The 20405-nt window shown below is 43.4% G+C and overlaps 1 protein-coding gene across 1 annotated transcript in view; it reads right to left on the bottom strand.

The window, feature by feature from the left end:
• Positions 1-20405, bottom strand: part of LOC111960957 (calcium-dependent secretion activator 2) — a 237964-nt gene that overhangs the window by 51872 nt on the left and 165687 nt on the right. Inside the window, exons 15-18 of the mRNA XM_070442960.1 lie at positions 17776-17839; positions 17434-17557; positions 17146-17246; positions 808-964 (exon numbers count right to left, since the gene is read on the bottom strand). Coding sequence (XP_070299061.1) covers positions 808-964; positions 17146-17246; positions 17434-17557; positions 17776-17839 — 446 coding nt within the window. The remainder of the gene's footprint in view (positions 1-807; positions 965-17145; positions 17247-17433; positions 17558-17775; positions 17840-20405) is intronic.

The raw sequence follows: 20405 nt of genomic DNA, 5'->3' as shown, positions 1-20405 counted from the left end.
AGTTAAATTAAAACTAAATTAGATTAATGTTTCGGTCTATAACCTTTTATCAGAGTACCCTTTGCTTGTTTACGAGCTGCAAGTTATGTTCAAAGTACATTTACAAAAATGGGAAACTACACATTTCTGTTTCCTGTTCATTGAGCAAAGAACTCAAAATGGAGGACAGCTTGGTGAGACAGGTGCCTCAAACCGTGCTAATGCTCTCCTGTCTGTGTGACACGGCTCCTCGCATTACAGGAAGTGAAAGGTAGTCTTCAGCTGACAGATGGCGTAAGGTCAGCGCCACACCAGGCCACTGACTTTACAATTGTGTTCTGACATCAGGTCCTAGCCTTTCTCCACATTACCTCACTGATGCTGATGTTAATTATTTTGTTGCCGACGCAGAAGTGCAGGAGCTTTAAGCACAGTTAACCTCTTCTTCTAACGAGTCTTGTTTTCTGCAGCACTGCTGGTGTTAATTAGTGCTCTTAGTGGTGCGTACATTCACTGTGAAGTATGGGACGTGCTCTTGAAGACAGCTCAGGACTGGGAGGTGCCGTAGTCCGTGCTTTAAATACGGACAAGCACAAAACGGAGGGTCAGGGGACAAGACATGGGAGGAGGTGGGGGAGGGGGCAACAAAATAATTAGAGGGAACAGTATAAGGAAGGGACGCACGCCACTCACGGTTACTAAACTGGAAGTTGAACTGTGCTCATGAATCAGTGATGTGTTGTAGGCTACGCTTTAAATCAGTATTGGGAGGCGAAGCAGAGGGTCAGAGGTGGAAGAAGAGGGGCACAGGGAGAACGGCGAACTCACGGTCACATCGCAGGAAGTTGTTAAGCAGCTGGAATAAGGGGAAGCTATCCCATGAGTCAACGGGCTGGACTTGCAGCGCACCATCCATGTCGACGGTGTAGAGAGACATGAACGTTTCTGCGTGCTCCGCCATCATCTCCGGCCACCATGAAAAGGCCTAGAAAAGAGAAGGAAGGAGTAAGAGCAGGGTGGAAAAGGCAGAGAGAGAGAGGACAAAAAGAAAGAAAGGAAGAAAGAAAAAGAGGGAGAAGGTGAAATAAGGAAATATTTTTTTTTTAATGAAAAAACACAAGTCTGCACAAACCACTATCTCTAGTTTACGTGAGAGGCTCTGGTGAAGAATAGATAGACAAAATGTAAAATGACACAATCAGAGGAAGATGGGAAAAAGTGACAGATGGATGGCGAGAAGACTGCTCTGAAAAAGAAAATGCCATGTGCAAATCAAAGCAATCTAATGAATGGAACCAACAGAGAAACAGCCAAATGGGTGATGGGTAGCATAAAGAGAGGACCTTGAGCGCACAATGGACTCCAACACTGAGGAAGAGATGCGAGCAGCATCATGACATCAGCCCAGGAGTAAGCTGCAATAGTACTCTTCCCCAATAAAGATAAATTGCATATTGGTAATTACATTCTGCTTTCATATTAAGCTTTAATCTCCAAGCTGAGAATATAAAAAGTTATTAAAAGGCACAGACAGACATAATGCGTTTTTAAACTGCAATCAAATCAAAATCAAATCCAATTTTATTGGTCACATACATATTTAGCAGATGTTATTGCAGGTGTAGCGAAATGATTGTGTTCCTAGCACCAACAGTGCAGTAGTATATAGCAATTTACAACAATACACAAATCTAAAAGTAAATAATGGAATTAAGAAATATATAAATATTAGGACGAGCAATGTTGGAGTGGCATTGACAAAATTACAGTATATTCAGTACATATGAAATGTAAAACATATGTAAAACAGTATAAAACATTATTAATGTGACTAGTGTTCCATTTAAAAAAGTGGCCAGTGATTTCATGTCTATGTAAATAGGGCAGCAGCCTCTAAGGTGCAGGGTTGAGTAGCCGGGTGGTAGCCGGCTAGTGATGGCTATTTAACAGTCTGATGACCTTGAGATAGAAGCTGTTTTTCAGTCTCTCGGTCCCAGCTTTGATGCACCTGTACTGACATCGCCTCCTGGATGATAGCAGGGTGAACAGGCCATGGCTCGGGTGGTTGCTGTTCTTGATGATTTTTCTGGCCTTCCTGTGACATCGGGTACTGTAGGTGTCCTGGAGGGCAGGCAGTGTGGCCCCAACTGCGCCACCCCCTGGAGAGGCCTGCGGGGCGGTGCCGTTTCCGTACCAGGCGGTGATAAAGCCCGACAAGATGCTCTAAATTGTGCATCTGTAAACGTTGAGCGTGTGGGTCTTAGGGGCAGAGTAGAAATTTCTTCAGCCTCCTGAGGTTGAAGAGGAGCTGTTGCGCTTTCTTCACCACTCTGTCTGTGTGGGTGGACCATTTCAGATTGTCAGTGATGCGTACGCCAAGGAACTTGAAGCTTTTTATTTGAAGCTTTTTTACTTGAGTTGGGGTGGTGGTTTGAAAGGATGATTAAAGTAAACCTTGAGCTTATTGCAGTTAGGTGGTCACACAGACATAACTTTCTAGCCAAACTGGACAGGGGTTAGCCCATTATGAACTGTCAATAAATACTAACTAGTAATATGCTAGCAGTTGGTGCCTGGTTCAAGACGGGCTTGCTTACAAACTTTTTGGTTGTTACATAATACAAATACAATAGAAATGTAATGAAAAAGTATTCTAACTAAGCTACTACAGTCAATATCATTGGTGGTAACTAGGCTATCATTAGTGCAACTATACTTTATTTACCTGTGACTTACTTTTTTTAACAAATAAAATTTCAAATTACAATAACAAATAAACATAGGACATCATTACAAGTATATTTTCTTCTTAAGACACATAAAATAACATTAAAGTAAAGAAAATAAACATAAAACAAGAACTTAAAATCACAACACATTAATTGCCAGTGACAACAGTTTAAAAATATACAGTACCTCAAATAAAATAAACAGAAAAAGGTCAGGCTCCACATTTGTATAAACCCATGATGTAAGAATACATCGTTTTTTTCATTATTAACTAATTCTAGAGATTTAATAAAATATTTGATTTCAAGAAAAAAAAATATGGCATTTGGGGACAGATTTCAAATATTCGTTTTTACACCATTCATTTTTCCCATAGGGAATTCTAGAAACACTTCAAAAGCGTTTCATGTAGGCCCACCCTGGTACGACCCCCCCAACAACCGTGTACATCTCTCCAAGACAAGGTAACTTCCATCAATATTCTCACCTGTACTCACCACCCCCGCCCCCCCAAAAAAGTCTAATTAGCTGATAATATGGCTATCATAAAGAACTACAAATGCTTTGATGATGATCTGGACGAGACTGCCGAATCGAGGCAAAGGTAAGAATCTCTGGATTAACTATCTAATGTTAGCTAAATGTAGTAATGCATAAATTGGCAACATTTCTTTAAATGGACAATTCTGTGAACGGTCTTGTGCAAGTTTTAAATTGACACAATACCTGTTAGAAAAGGTGTCGGCTAGAGATGACGTGCAGGAGCTTTCAGGGATTTGTAGTTTTGTATGATGTCTACTTTGATGCAATTTTGTTTTATTATCTGAGAGTGTATAGAGCCTAACATACTGACAAAAGTCACCCAGTCTGAGAGAGATCCACATGGCTATCAAAACATCACGCCAGGGCAAGCCCAAACAAAACACAGCCCCTATTTCAAGTGTTTCCAAAATCCCCTATGGAAAAAAGAATAGTGGAAAAACGATTGGAACCATTTCCCTGTTTGAACGCTAGGTTTTATGGGTATTATGACACCTCTACTGTGGGGCTCTATAAGGCGCAATGAGCAGTGCTGTATCATGAATACAGTCACAGGTAAATGGTGTTGTTTGGCCGACACAATAGCGGCCACCGACCACTACCCTAGGGTCTGGCAAAACACTGTTCAGGGTAGTGCACCACATGATGCAGTCCACACCATGTATCATTCACATCATCAGCCTTCATATACTGAGCGTTTGGAGATTTGCCAGCCACACTGCCCTCCACACCACCGTCCTCAATTCCCCCTACAACCTCCCTCCCAGGCTAGTTTTGGTTACCCTCCCTACTCCCATCCCCAGGAAAGGCTTGGGACACTCCTGCCCCCCATGGCTGCCCCAACCCTGCAACAGGAGCCACACCAAGATCTCCTCTGCACATCATTTAGTTGTCATACCATCAGAAACAAATATCTTTAATAGCATAATAGAATGTGGTAAACATATAGCACAGTATATGTGCATATGTTGGTGAGTTATCAAGAATATACGTCAATTCCAATCAAACGAATTGGACATGGAATTTCTCCAATGCAGTGTGATTCAATTCCTGAATTGACTGGAATTGTATGGAAGTCCAGAGAGGACATATTAATAAACAAATAACTCACTCCTTATGTCAAGATCACAGATTATTTATCTTATGAACACGACATAACAAAAGTTGTTTTGTCGAGATCACAAGATAAAATCTATCAAAAGGAGTGCCGGTATTGATTGACAGTATGGCCAAGACGGCAGAGTAGAGGTCTTCACGGATCCACCTGTACCCAAATAACAGAGACCCCAGCGGGTACGGATCCAGATTTTTTTTTATAATGTCACGAGTCTGGGTCGGATCTGATTGTCACTGGTCTTGGGTATGTGCAATTTTAACTGACTTGTCCAGAAAGACTCATACAGATTTGAATGCGACTGCAGCAGTAGAGTGAGAGAGAAATTGTATAATTTATGCTGCTGGTCTTTGCTTTTCACGAGAGTGGCACGCCTAGCTTGTTGTTGGTCAATCATAAATCATCAAAGAGGCAATAGGGGCAAAACCTAGGAGATATCTAATCAATGGTAGATGGAATTAAAATGATAGAATTAAAAGTTAAAGGAGAAAGATTGGCTTCAACGACCAACAGGTAGGCTGCTACTTTATATTCGGAATGAAGTTGTTGTTTGTAATTGTTTAGGACGAGAAAGCGCATGCAGCCTCAATTAGCCTAGCTAGCTAGCTTACATAAAGTAGCTTCTCCCAGTTTGATGCAGTCAAGAGAGGTACTAGTATGTAATCCTATTGGATGATAAATAGCGAGGTTATGACAGCTATTGGTTTACTATAGTGCGAGTCGGCTTGGTTGTTTGCTGTCTCTCCCTCCCTTCTCCTTGTTCCGTGTCACTCGCTCACACTCACAGTAGCCAACACACACAGCACAGCCCCTGCTAGAGCATCACCTCTCTCTACCTCCTCTCCATCACACTTCATCTGCTCCAGTTAATAAAGTAGCTTAAAAATGTACTTTTTTTGCTGCTGCACTCACTCGAATCGGGCCAGGTCTGGATCCGATCAGGCCTATAAGGAACGGGTCTAGTTGTCCTCGGCTTCATTCAGAATGGGTCTCTATATTTTTTAAATGTATTTATGCATATCGGCTCCGGATGGGAAAGCCCCAGGTCTATTTTGAAAGAAGGCCTTTACAGCAGAGCCCACGGTGGGTCAGCACATACGTTTTTATTGACTGCTACACTTAGGGATGGTACATTTCATGCTAACACCATGCTTTTATTTGTGTTTGGAGCACATTATCAGTTTATAAGTTAGAATATTAGCAAGCTAAATGTCCCTTACCTTGAGCTAAGAGGTACATTTGTTCCATACTCGATCATATTTAGAACAGGATAGCAACCTACATGAAATAACTTGTAATATTGGTAGTAACCATCTGGATGTCACCGTGATACAGTCTACTGTTGCTCAATGGGGAGAGTTTGCACTACAAATTAGCAAAACAACACAGGGCACAGTGTATCCTTCGCTCCTGAGTCCCGCTTGCCCGGCGCACTGCTGTCCTGCAGTAACTAACTTAGAGGGAAGTAGCTTGAAAGTGTAGCTAATATCAGGCCAGGGATTTTGCAGTCCAATAAAAACGGAATGATTCTGAACACTCCCAAGTCCCAGTTTCTAGACACAAGCATAAACTAGCTAACTGGGGAGGGCTCATTACGACAACTGACTGAACCGATTCTGTTTGTCCCCCACTCAACTCTTGCTGCTCGACATACAGCATACATTTTAGGCACCAGGCGTGCCTAAAATGGGCCTCTTCCTCTTGTGAGCTAGTTAGTTAGGTAGTCTTGTTAGCTAGCTAGTTTGTTAACTATGCTGGTTGTTAGCTTGCATAACTGATATGTGTATAATTGTAAGTGACATTTCATGTTTTATGGATAATATTAAAATATACAGCGTGGGTGAGCTCCATTCCTGACAGGCTGATCAGTTTCAATCAGCCTGCCAGCTAGTGTCAGGCATCATTCAGAGCTTAAATGCCCCATGAGCGCATTGCGATCAACGCAGCCACAGGGCTCCTTGATGAGGTGGTTATCGTGCATCTGAACAAATGAATGGATGATGCGTGTTACTTTTGATAATCTAGTGACAAAACGTTTTTGTTATGTAGTGATCACGAGATAAATAAATCGTAATCTCAACTAAATGAGGGAATTATCCATTTGTTCAAATGTATCTCTGGACCACCGTAGAATTGAGAAGAATGTGAGCCCAGCCCTGAAGTTGTTGGATCAGAGGTTTGATCTACATCACACAAAATATGAAAAGGTTGAAAAATGTCCAAAACATTGGACTGTTTTGTCTAGGATTCTGTCTGCAGTGCAAGGGGTTTACAAATGTATAGGCCAAATAAGTTGTGATACAACCGGAAATTCACTGTTTGTCTTGGGGGGGGGGGTGTGCAGAAAAAGGTAATGTGCTTTCATCTACAGTGTTTTTTTTTGTCTCTGCCAAGTTGGATGTGCCCTAACACTCTTTCCATGTCTTGGTAGGTCTAGCCATCATACATGTAGTTACAAACCAAATCATTTACAGTGACTCTTCAACACAATCTTTGCTTAAAGTTCTGACCGGTAATTGAATATTGTTGCTGTGTGTCAGTGCGGTCACATACCGGTATGAATTGTTTGTGTCAATATCGTGTGCGACTCCATCTATAAGACATTTTATGTCATAATGGAACTTGACAAAGTCATGTTTTAACTCTAAATCGAGGGGACATTTAGCAGTGCTGCAGTTGCTTCTCAAAGACTCCATCATCGCCATAGATGAGCTAGAGCATAATAAAAGCCAGTTCGCGCCCATTTTTCTTGCCCACCCAAGAGAGATGCTTCCTAGCCTACTCAATAGCAGTGGTCGCCATGTGAGGTGAGCGAAAAGTGCAACTAGCCCAATGAAACCCTCGAAAACAGCAATGTGACAGATTGATTGAAGGAGGTTGGTGTTCCTGTGTGTGTGTGTCTCTGTCCGTCTGTGAGTGTGTCCCTGTCTGTGTGTGTGATTGTGTGTGTGCTAGTGGGCGCTTGTGGCAAACAAAACACTAGGCTGGCGGTCAGAGACAGTATATGTCCCACAGCTATACCTGGCCTTGAGGGCTATTGTCATCAGCCTTTTCAGATGTGTCTTGTAAGTGCACCGTGACAAAAAACACAATTAAAGAGTGCCTTTGCGCCATACGCTTCGTTACCTATCGCCTTTCTCCTCCATTCGCACATTCACACCAACAGGCATCCTCACATAACTGTTGTCTCTAAGTGAGAGAGCGAGATTCCGATAAAGAGATGGAAGAAGAACAATGAAAGGTATGTGACTGAAAGCAAGAGAGAACAAGAGGAGAAGAGAGACAGACAGAGAAATGGAAGGAGAGCGGGATTGAGTGTGAGGTGATGCAGCATGACTAGGGTTGCAACATTCTGTGAAGTTTCTTCCAGAAATCCTGGTTGGAGGATTCTGGATTTCCAGCTTATTCCCTCCTGATTCCGGGAAACCTCCAACCAGGATTACAGGAAAACCAGGAGAATTTATTGAAAGTTCCTGGAATTTTGCAACCTTAAGCGTGACAAGTGCTTTGCATTCATCATATAAATATGAAGGACATTGCTCCTCCAGGAGTCTGTGCTTTTAATTTAGGCTTAGCAAGTGATGGGAACAGTCTCAATTCAGTAAAAAAGAAACAGCTCTCTGTCTATGTGTGTGTGTGTGTGGTGCGTGCGTGCGCCAATGATATCTATTCAAGGGCCAGGGCGGGCCTTGATTGTGATCAGTATAATGGTTTGGTTATCATGATGTGAATAATAACATAGCTGAATAAATGGATCTACTATGATTTCCTTTCCTTGAATCCATGAATTGGTGCTGCTTTCTATTGACACAGTTAATGGTTGTAATACTTCAGTTTTCTTCACACCAAGGAGGGCAAACGAAGGGCAGATGATATGGATACATGTCAAGAAAGACTGACTGAAATGAATTGTACCATAAATTGTGGTACAATAATCACCAAAAAAACTCAATCATTAGATACAATGGGACATAATATTCAGCAGTCCACCAGGACCACAACCTGTAGTGGGTACACCACGCTGCACTGTTTCTCAGTATCAACCATCTCCTCAATGTGAACCATGAACAGAGCTTTACGGGGTATGAGTGAGATGTGGTATATGACTGACAGATGTTGACAGGCTTTGGGACGTAACACAATTTGATGGAAGTGGACATGACAGACATGAAGCTGGGATAAACTTACCTCTCTTCCCTTTCCAATTCATATTAGGATAAGAGGGAAAGTGAGACAGAAATGAGAGAAATTGAGGGCATCTCTGGAATTTTCACTTAGCATAAAACACTGAAATGGGTCATCACCGGTTTGATTTACACAAATGGCGAAAACATGGAAAGCAATCGTAATTAAAAGTTTTGCCTTTGACAGTGTGTGGGATGCGCTACCGTGACTGACCACCCACTAAAACTCCAACGCCGGGCTCCTACCACAAAAGGCCTTATCTCAAATGTGGTCGTGACAGATGCAGTTTTGCATCCAGTTATAAATAGCTTTGTTGCTCAGAAACAGATGTCTGAATCCGCGCTGCCACTTATTAGGCAAATGTATGGTGTTTGTGGACGTCGCACCACTTCTAATTGATCAGTTGTACACCGTACCATAAGAGTGACGTATGGGCTGTGGCCGTTGTTTTGATCTCTTCTCGCCAGAGACTTTACTACAGTGTTGGCACTTGATGTATCATCTTCCACTTTGGCACACAGCGGCCATCGCAGACACAGGATAGGAATGGGCATCGCCACAATAAGTGGTCACTAGTTCTTAGTGAAATGATCAAGCAATTCCTTCTGGTGTGGCACGGGCAAGAATCATTCAAAAATAGTTAACCAATACAGCATTTAAGGTTGCATTTCAACTGAAATATTTATCTGTGACAAGAGATTTGATTTGAAGGAAGAGTGGCCGGATGCATGCACACGGACTTCGGTCGCCAGCTGTACGGTGTTTCCTCCGACACATTGGTGCAGCTGGCTTCCGGGTTAATCGAGCAGTCTGTCAAGAAGCAGTGCGGCTTGGCGGGGTCGTGTTTCAGAGGACGCATGGCTCTCGACCTTCGCCTCTCCCGAGTCCGCATGGGAGTTGCAGCGATGGGACAAGACAAACTACCAATTGGATATCACGAAATTGGGGAGAAAAAGGGGTAAAATGTTTTTTTTTTTTTTTTAAGAGTTAAGTCGTTGTGTTATTGAAGCAACCAAGCCATTGGAGGAGGCCTATACTGACTGCAAAATTGTATTGTTGAAAGTCACTGAGATTAGTGACATTTGCATGAAAAAATCCTTTCTTTCTGATCTGTATATTATGTTTTGTGACTTAAAGTGCCTTCAGAAAGTATTCATACTCTTTGACTTATTGCACATTTTGTTGTGTTACAGCCTGAATTTAAGATGGATTAAAATCACATTTTTCTCACCCATCTGCACACGACCGGAGGTTGGTGGCACCTTAATTGGAGAGAATGGGCTTATGGTATTGACTGGAGCGGAATCAGTGGAATGATATCAAATACACTACCGTTCAAAAGTTTGGGATCACTTAGAAATGTCCTTGTGTTTGAAAGAAAAGCTAATTTTTTGCCCATTAAAATAACATCAAATTGATCAGAAATACAGTGTAGACATTGCTAATGTTGTAAATGACTATTGTAGCTGGAAACGGATTTTGAATGGAATATCTACATAGGCGTACAGAGGCCCATTATCAGCAACAATCACTCCTGTGTTCCAATGGCACGATGTGTTAGCTAATCCAAGTTAAGCATTTTAAATCGGCTAATTGAGCATTAGAAAACCCTTTTGCAATTATGTTAGCACAGCCGAAAACTGTTGTTCTGATTAACTTCTTATGGCTGGGAGGGCTATTTTCACGTTCGGATGAAAAGCATGCCCAGAGTAAACTGCCTGCTACTCAGGCCCAGAAGCTAAGATATGCATAGTATTAGTAGATTTGGATAGAAAACACTCTGAAGTTTCTAAAACTGTTTGAATGATGTCTGAGTATAACAGAACTCATATGGCAGGCAAAAATCTGAGAAAAATCCAACCAGGAAGTGGGAAATCTGAGGTTTGTAGTTTAAGTGAATGCCTATCCAATATACAGTGTAAAATTTGGTCCGATTGCACTTCCTAAGGCTTCCACTAGATGTCAACAGTCTTTATAACTTTGTTTCAGGCTTCTACTGTGATTGGGGAGCAAAAAAGAGCTGTTTGAACCAGGGGTCTGGCAGAATGCCATTAGTTTAGTCAGGCGTGCGGCCTTGAGCACGAGCTCTGTTCCTTTTTCATTTCTAAAGACAAAGGAATTGTCCATTTGAAACATTATTGAAGATTTATGATAAAAACATCCTAAAGATTGATTCTATACATCATTTGACATGTTTCTACAAACTGTAATAGAACTTTTTTGACTTTTCGTCTGGACCTAGTGCCTGCACCTTGTGTATTTGGATTACTGGACTAAACGCGCAAACAAAAAGGATGGACTTTATCGAACAAACAAACATTTATTGTGGAACTGGGATTCCTGGGAGTGCATTCCGATGAAGATCATCAAAGGTAAGTGAATATTTATAATGCTATTTCTGACTTTTGTTGACTCCACAACATGGCGGGTATCAGTTTGGTGGCTGAGCTATGTACTCAGATTATCGCATGGTGTGCTTTTGCCGTAAAGCTTTTTTGAAATCTGACACAGCGGTTGCATTAAGGAGAAGTATATCTTTAATTCTATGCATAACACTTGTATCTTTCATCAATGTTTATGATGAGTATTCCTGTAAATTGATGTGGCTCTCTGCAAAATCACCGGATATTTTGGAGGCAAAACATTACTGAACATAACGCGCCAATGTAAACTGCGATTTTTGGATATAAATATGAACTTTATGGAACAACACATACATGTATTGTGTAACATGAAGTCCTATGAGTGCCATCTGATGAAGATCATCAAAGGTTAGTGATTAATTTTATCTCTATTTCTGCTTTTTGTGACTCCTCTCTTTGGCTGGAAAATGTCTGTTTTTTGTGACCAGGCGCTGACCTAACATAATCGCATGGTATGCTTTCGTCGTAAAGCCTTTTTGAAATCGGACACTGTGGTGGGATTAACAACAAGTTTATCTTTAAAATGGTGTAAAATACTTGTATGTTTGAGGAATTTTAATTATGAGATTTCTGTTGTTTGAATTTGGCGCCCTGCACTTTCACTGGCTGTTGTCAAATTGATCCCGTTAACGGGATTTCAGCCGTAAGAAGTTAAAGAAGCAATACAACTGGCCTCCTTTAGACTAGTTGAATATCAGCATTTGTGGGTTCGAAATACAAGCTCAAAATGGCCAGAAACAAAGACCTTTCTTCTGAAACTCGTCAGTCTATTCTTGTTCTGAGAAATTAAGGCTATTCCATGCGAGAAATTGCCAAGAAACTGAAGATCTCGTACAACGCTGTGTACTGCTCCCATCACAGAACAGAACAACTGGCTCTAACCAGAATAGAAAGAGGTAGCTTCATTAAATCGTACCCGCAAAACACCAGTCTCAACGTCAACAGTGAAGAGGCGACTCCGGGATGCTGGCCTTCTAGGCAGAGTTCCTCTGTCCAGTGTCTGTGTTATTTTGCCCATCTTAATCTTTTATTTTTATTGGCCAGTCTGAGATATGGCTTTTTCTTTGCAACTCTGCCTAGAAGGCCAGCATTCCGGAGTCGCCTCTTCACTGTTGTCATTGAAACTGGTGTTTTGCAGGTACTATTTAATGAAGCTGCCAGTTGAGGACTTGTGAGGCGTCTATTTCACAAACAAGACACTAATGTACTCTTGCTCAGTTGTCCTCTTGCTCAGTTGTGCACTGGGGCCTCCCACTCCTCTTTCTATTCTGGTTAGAGACAGTTTGCTCTGTTCTGTGAAGGTAGTGCACAGCGTTGTACGAGATCAGTTTCTTGGCAATTCATTGCATGGAAAAGCCTTCATTTCTCAGACAAGAATAGACTGACGAGTTTCAGAAGAAAGTTCTTTGTTTCTGGCCAGAGTTCCTTGGCTGAGATGGGAGAACCTGCCAGAAGGACAACAGTCTATACAGACCTTCACTAATCTGGCCAGACGGACGCCACTCCTGAGAAAAAGGCACATGACAGCACGCCTGGTGTTTGCAAAAATGCGCATGAGAGACTCAGAGCATGAGGCAAAACATTCCGTGGTCTGATGAGAAACATTTTACTCTTTGGCCTGAATGCAAAGCGCTATGTCTGGAGAAAACCAGGCACAGCTCATCACCCGTCTAACACCATCACTACCATGAAGCATGGTGGTGGCAGCATCATGCTATGGGTATGCTTTTCAGGGGAAGGGACTGGAAAACTGGTAACAATAGAGGGAACAATGAATGGAGCCAAATACGGGCAAATCCTTGAAGATTTACGTTCCAACAGGACAATGACCCCAAGCATACAGCCAAAGCAACGCTGGAATGGCTTCAGAACAAGAATGTGAAAGTCCTTGAATGGCCTAGCCAAAGCCCAGACTTGAATCCCATTGAAAATCTGTGGAAAGACTTGAAGATTGCTGTTCACCGCCGCTCCGCAGCTAACTTAACAGAGCTTGATAAAAATCTGCACGGGAGAATGCGAGAAAATCCTCAAATTCAGATGTGCAAAGCTGATACAGACTTACCCAAGATGACTCAAAGCTGTAATAGTTGCCAAAGGTGCTTTTACAAAGTATCGACTCAGGGGTAAGAATACGTATGTAAAATAGATATTTCTGTATTTCATTTTCATAAATTAGCATTTTTTTCCACTTTGTCATCATGGTAGTGTGTAGATCAGCGGGGGGGAAAAATATATTTAAAACATTTTGAATTCAGGCTGTAACACAACAAAATGTGGAAAAAGTCAAGGAGTATGAATACTTTCTGAATGCACTGTGACTAAGTACACTGTGGTAAGCGTTGCGATGCTGAAGCTCTGTGCACATCAGGGTTTGGGTCAATTTGAAATTTCTGAATTTAATTTAATTCAAACAATGAATTTGAATTGGCCTAACCCCACAGGAAGCGGAACTTCAATTTGATTTGAAGGAAGTAGAATTGAATTCAAAGCAATTCAACTGAGACCTGAAACATGAAAGTCTCATTCATTTGACAAATATTTTATCAAAATGATATGCCATTTATTAATAGAAAGAATACAAATACCATTTCAAATATCAGTTTGATTATAACTCAAAGATGTCAAGTAGTATTTTTCTTTGTCATGAGATGTTAGATTGTTCCGTTCCATACGGTTTGATCTAATGCATTCTAGGATTCTTTTTCTCTTATATATAAAAACATATCTAAATGTAATACCCACTCTAGAATGACCCCTAGCCAATCAGAAACTAGAATTCAACAATGCTGTGGCACAATAATTATTATAGACAACCAACAACATGATTTCAATATTATTTTAAATTGCTTTAGGATAAAAAATTAATGTTTCAACCTTAAGCTAAATGGTATTGGTAACCATACGTGACGTCAAAATAAACAGTACTATGGTGATGTGTATAATGAATAAACGGTGTGTGTGTGTTGTGAGGGTGATGCTGTTAGTGTCACACCCTGATCTGTTTCACCTGTCTTTGTGATTGTCTTCACCCCCCTCCAGGTGTCGCCCATCTTCCCCATTATCCCCTGTGTATTTATACCTGTGTTCTCTGTTTGTCTGTTGCCAGTTTGTTTTGTTTCGTCAAGCCTACCAGTGTTTTTCCCTCTGTTCCGTTCTCTTGAGTGTTCCTGTTTTCTAGTTTTCGCGGTGTTGACCATTTCGCCCTGCACCCTGAGCCTGCCTGCCTTCCTGTACCTTTGCCCCACCTATATGGATTACTGACCTCTGCCTACCCTGACCCTGAGCCTGCCTGTCATCCTGTACCTTTGCCCCACCTATATGGATTACTGACCTCTGCCTACCCTGACCCTGAGCCTGCCTGTCATCCTGTACCTTTGCCCCACCTATCTGGATTATTGACCCCTGCCTGCCCTTGACCTGTCTTTGCCTGCCCCTGTTGGATTAATAAACTGTTGTTAATTCAATGTTGTCTGCATCTGGGTCTTACCTTGAAACGTGATATTACGAACTGGCCATGACTGACCTAGCAGACCCCGGCCAGCTGCGCAACACCATCTCCTCCCAAGGAGCCACCATCATTAGGCACGAGGAATTGCTTGGAACCAGGATGCGCTGTTCGATATGTTCCTGCACGGTGTCTCGGAGGAGGTCAAGGACATGCTTGCTGCTCGGGAGTTACCTACGGACCTCGATTCCCTCATCGCGTTGACCATCCGCATCGATAGGCGATTACGGGAACGAGAGAGGGAGAGAAATTTTGCTTGCACATCCAGGGATTCCACCTGGCCTCCGAGTCACCGCGGAAGTCCCCGACGGACCTGTTGCCGAGAGAACCCGAGGCTTTCTGACCTCCCCCGAGAGTCGCCAAAGACGGCCGAGTCACCGCTCCACGAGCCTATGCAACTAGGCAGAGCTGGACTGTCGCCAGCAGAACGACAAAACAGGATCAACACGAAGAGTTGTCTGTATTGCGGGACTCTTGGTCATTTTCTGTCCTCTTGTCCCTTAAAAAGACAGGCTCACCAGTGGAGAACATATGGAGAACTTTTCTGCTTCCCTTACTCGCACCCCTTTTCATGCCATTGATGCTTCGGGACGTCGGAGTGGGGGCTGTCCTGCCCCAATGTTCTGCCCTGAACCTTAAGCTGCATCCCTGCACCTTCTTCTCCCACCGCCTCAACGCCACGGAGAAGAACTACGATGTGGGGAATCGGGAGCTTCTCGTGGTGAAGATAGCGTTGGAGAAATGGAGGTACTGGCTGGAAGGGGCGGAACATCCGATCATTTTGTGGACCGACCACAAAAAAACCTGGAGTATCTCCACACCGCCAAGCGCCTTAACTCCAGGCAAGCGAGATGGGCCCTGCTGTTTACCCAGTTCAACTTTTCCCTCTCTTACCGGCTGGGGTCCAAGAACGTCAAGCCAGATGCCCTGTCTTGCCACTATAGCCCCACGGTTACCACCCCGGAGCCCGATACCATCCTTCCCACCTCATTCCTGTTGACGGCACTCAGCTGGGGTATAGGGAAACATGTCCGGGAGGCGCAGAGGTCCCAGCCGAACCCTGGGGGAGGGGGGGGGGGGGCAGATAACCGAATGTTTGTGCCGGAAGCTGTCCGCTCCACAGTCCTGGAGTGGACCCATTCCTCTAGGCTTGCCTGTCACACGGGTTCCCGTTGGACCCTGGCCTTCGTGCGACAACGCTTTTGGTGGCCTGCTATGGGCCACCTGCACAGTCTGTGCTCAGAACAAGACTCCTCGGCAAGCTCCGGCTGGTCTTCTACAACCACTGCCTGTCCCTCACCGTCCCTTGTCCCACATATCCCTGGATTTCGTCACGGGTGCCATCCTGACTGTGTTCGACCGGTTTTCCAAAGCCGCCCACTTCATTCCTCTCCCCAAACTACCGTCGGCCAAGGAGACGGCCCAGCTCAGGGTGCAGCCATCTTCCAGATCCATGGACTGCCCGTGGACATGGTCTGCCGACCGGGGGCATCAGTTCTCATCCCGGTTCTGGAAGGCGTTCTGCACCCTCATTGGGTCGTCGGCCAGCCTGTCCTCTGGGTTCAACCCCCAGTCCAATGGCCAGTCGGAGCGAGCCAACCAGGACCTCGAGACTACTCTGCGCTGCCTGGTCTCCGCCAACCCCATCACCTGGAGCCAGCAACTTGTGTGGGTGGAATACGCCCGCTACACCTTTCTCTGCTCTGCCACTGGCCTATTGCCATTGGAGTGTTCCTTGGGATATCAGCCCCCGCTCTTCCCCGAGCAAGAAGAAGAGGTCGGCATACCTTCTGCCCAGATGTTTGTCCGCCACTGTCGTCGTAGCCCGGTCGGCCCTCCTCAAGACCACCTCCAGGTATCGACGACAAACGGACCACCATCGGACCCCGGCATCATCTCGGGCAGAAGGTATGGCTATCCACCCGGGATCTGCCCCTCCGGGAGGAATCCCGCAAACTCTCACACCGGTTTATCGGCCCGTTTCTCATCTCTAAAATTATTAGCCCTCTGCTGTTCGTCTTCTGTTGCCCTGTACCCTGTACCGTATACACCCAACTTTCATGTGTCCAGAGTTAAACCCATGTCTCACAGCCCTTTGTCTCCTGTTTCCAGGCCCACCCCTCTCGCCCGTCTCATCGATGGCCAACCGGCATACACGGTGAGGCGTCTCCTGAAGGTTCAACCTCTGGGCAGGGGTTTCCAGTTCTTGTTAACTGGGAGGGTTATGGCCCGGAGGAGAGGTGCTGGGTCCCCGCCAGGGACATCCTGGACCCAGGCCCCATCCGGATTTCCAACGCTGACACCACGGTCAACCAGGTATGCGCCCAGGTAAGATGCCAGGTGGGGTACTGTCACACACTGATCTGTTTCACCTGTCTTTGTAATTGCCTCCACCCCCTCCAGGTGTCGCCCATCTTCCGCATTATCCCCTGTGTATTTATACCTGTGTTCTCTGTTTGTCTATTGCCAGTTCGCTTTAATTCATCAAGCCTACCAGCGTTTTTCCCTCTGTTCCTGTCTCTATAGAGTGTTCCTGTTCCTGACATCTGCCTGACCTTGACCTGTCTTTGCCTGCCCCTGTTGGATTAATAAACTGTTGTTAATTCGACATTGTCTGCATCTGGGTCTTACCTTGAAACGTGATAGTTAATCTGGCGGAATGGTCCTACCTCTGAATGGTGCTCATCATTCTGCTGCAGGACCTCAATACAAAGTTCTCCCAGTCGCATCATGTCCTCCAACCTCTTCTCCGTGGCAGCTTGAGCATCAGCTGTTACATTAGCACACAAACATGCCAGCACTGTGACACCAGCACACGGACTCACTTAAACACTATTTGGCACCCTGTATACTGTATTAGGAACACTGACAAACACTGCATATACTTTAACAAAACCAAACGAGGAGACATGACAGTGAAATATGACACAGTAACACGTGAGCCGGGCTGCACATACCCTCGATCTGAGCGTATTCGATCAGCTGGGAGTAGTTGACAAGGGCAGCTTTCTCCAAACATTTCTGGACCACCTTCTTCATCTCATCAGGAGGAACCGGTGTGGTGATGTCCTTCATCAAAACCTAGAATTATCCAAACACAGTCATAAGCCTAATGCCAAACACAACAAAACTGACTTCTAGATCCTTAAAAGAGTGACCCAAAACCTGTTTAGAGTGGATATCCCAACACATTCTGGTCTACACAACCGTCTGCAGTATGAAGAATACAGATACAATGTAGACTCAAAAGAATAACAACAGACTTAGACAGCAGACATAGCTTTTCAAGCACAACATACCCTTTCTAGTAGGGAGAGTGTCGCTTTAAGGGCCCCATCTGGTCGTCCAAAGGGGAAACAGTACCTGTGGATACAAGTGTGAGTGGACATCGCATCAACACCATTTTCAAGAAAGATACTTGTGGGAATGCTTGATGTACGAAAGGACGCCAATGCACTACATTGCACAAAAAAACATTTATTGACTATAGCCTACTGCATTCTTTGATTAGACAATGACCGGCACAAATATGTAGGTCAAACTGCTGGTGATCAAAATCAAATAAAATTGTATTTGTCACATGCTTCTTAAACAACAGGTGTGGACTAACATTGAAATGCTAGTCCTTAACAAAGTAGAGGTCAGAAGTGGGAGGCAAACGCCCATGACCACACATGTATTGCCTGCATAGCAGAGGTCGACCGATTATGATTTTTCAACACCGATACCGATTAATCGGCCGATTTTTATTATTTATTTGTAATAATGACAATTACAACAACTGAATGAACACTTATTTTAACTTAATATAATACATCAATAAAATCAATTTAGCCTCAAATAAATAAGGAAACATGTTCAATTTGGTTTAAATAATGCAAAAACAAAGTGTTGGAGAAGAAAGTAAAAGTGCAATATGTGCCATGTAAGAAAGCTAACGTTTAAGTTCCTTGCAAAGAACATGAGAACATATGAAAGCTGGTGGTTCCTTTTAACATGAGTCTTCAATATTCCCAGGTAAGAAGTTTTAGGTTGTAGTTATTATAGGAATTATAGGACTATTTCACTCTATACGATTTGTATTTCATATACCTTTGACTATTGGATGTTCTTATAGGCACTTTAGTATTGCCAGTCTAACAGTATAGCTTCCTACCTGGGCTCGAACCAGGAACACATCGACAACAGCCACCCTCGAAGCAGTGTTACCCATGCAGAGCAAGGGGAACAACTACTCCAAGTCTCAGAGAGAGTGACGTTTGAAACGCTATTAGCGCGCACCCCGCTAACTAGCTAGCCATTTCACATCGGTTACACCAGCCTAATCTCGGGAGTTGATAGGCTTGAAGTCATAAACAGCGCAATGCTTGAAGCACAGCGACGAGCTGCTGGCAAAACGCACAAAAGTGCTGTTTGAATGAATGCTTACGAGCCTGCTGGTGCCTACCATCGCTCAGTCAGACTGCTCTATCAAATCATAGACTTAATTTTAACATAATAACACACAGAAATACGAGCCTTAGGTCATTAATATGGTCGATTCCGGAAACTATCATCTCGAAAACAAAACGTTTATTCTTTCAGTGAAATACGGAACCGTTCTGTATTTTATCTAACGGGTGGCATCCATAAGTCTAAATATTCCTGTTACATTGCACAACCTTCAATGTTATGTCATAATTACGTCAAATTCTGGCAAATTAGTTCGCAACGAGCCAGGCGGCCCAAACTGTTGCATATACCCTGACTCTGCGTGCAATGAACGCAAGAGAAGTGACACAATTTCACCTGGTTAATATTGCCTGCTAACCTGGATTTCTTTTAGCTAAATATGCAGGTTTAAAAATATATACTTCTGTGTATTGATTTTAAGAAAGGCATTGATGTTTATGGTTAGGTACAGTCGTGCAACGATTGTGCTTTTTTCGCAAATGCGCTTTTGTTAAATCATCCCCCGTTTGGCGAAGTTGGCTGTCTTTGTTAGGAAGAAAAATTCTTCACACAGTTTGCAATGAGCTAGGCGGCCCAAACTACTGCATATACCCCGACTCTGTTGCAAGAGAAGTGACACCATTTTTCCTAGTTTAACTTATTTTATGTTAGCAGGCAATAGTAACTAAATATGCAGGTTTAAAAATATATACTTGTGTATTGATTTTAAGAAAAGCATTGATGTTTATGGTTAGGTACACGTTTGAGCAACGACAGTCCTTTTCCACGAACGCCACCGCATCGATTATATGCAACGCAGGACACGCTAGATAAACTAGTAATATCATCAACCATGTGTAGTTAACTAGTGATTATGATTGATTGATTGATTGTTTTTTATAAGATAAGTTTAATGCGAGCTAACAACTTACCTTGGCTTCTTATTGCATTCGCGTAACAGGCAGGCTCCTCATGGAGTGCAATGTAATCAGGTGGTTAGAGCGTTGGACTAGTTAACCGTAAGGTTGCAAGATTGAATCCCCGAGCTGACAAGGTAAAAATCTGTCGTTCTGCCCATGTACAAGGCCGTTAACCCACCATTCCTAGGCTGTCATTGAAAATAAGAATGTGTTCTTAACTGACTTGCCTAGTTAAATAAAGGTGTACAAAAATAAATATATAATTAAAAATATATATTTAAAAAATCGGCCAAATCGGTGTCCAAAAATAGCGATTTCCGATTGTTATGAAAACTTGAAATCGGCCCTAATTAATCGGCCATTCCGATTAATCGGTCGACCTCTACTGCATAGCTCTCGGAACTCTGGTGATCTTGATTTGTCCTGTAATAATGGACTGGAAACCAGCAAATAGATGCTGACCTACAGGGCAATATCTCTCCCAAATGGGTATATCATATTTTAAGTGGATTTGAGGTGGTCCCTGTCAAACATGTCCCTTCGTGCATGGTGAGGAATTACCAAACAACTCTTATAGC

Source organism: Salvelinus sp. IW2-2015, linkage group LG4q.1:29, assembly GCF_002910315.2.
Source record: "Salvelinus sp. IW2-2015 linkage group LG4q.1:29, ASM291031v2, whole genome shotgun sequence".
Lineage (NCBI taxonomy): Eukaryota > Metazoa > Chordata > Actinopteri > Salmoniformes > Salmonidae > Salvelinus > Salvelinus sp. IW2-2015.
The sequence above is the reverse complement of the archived record's forward strand: the minus strand, read 5'-3'. Positions and strand labels throughout refer to the sequence as shown.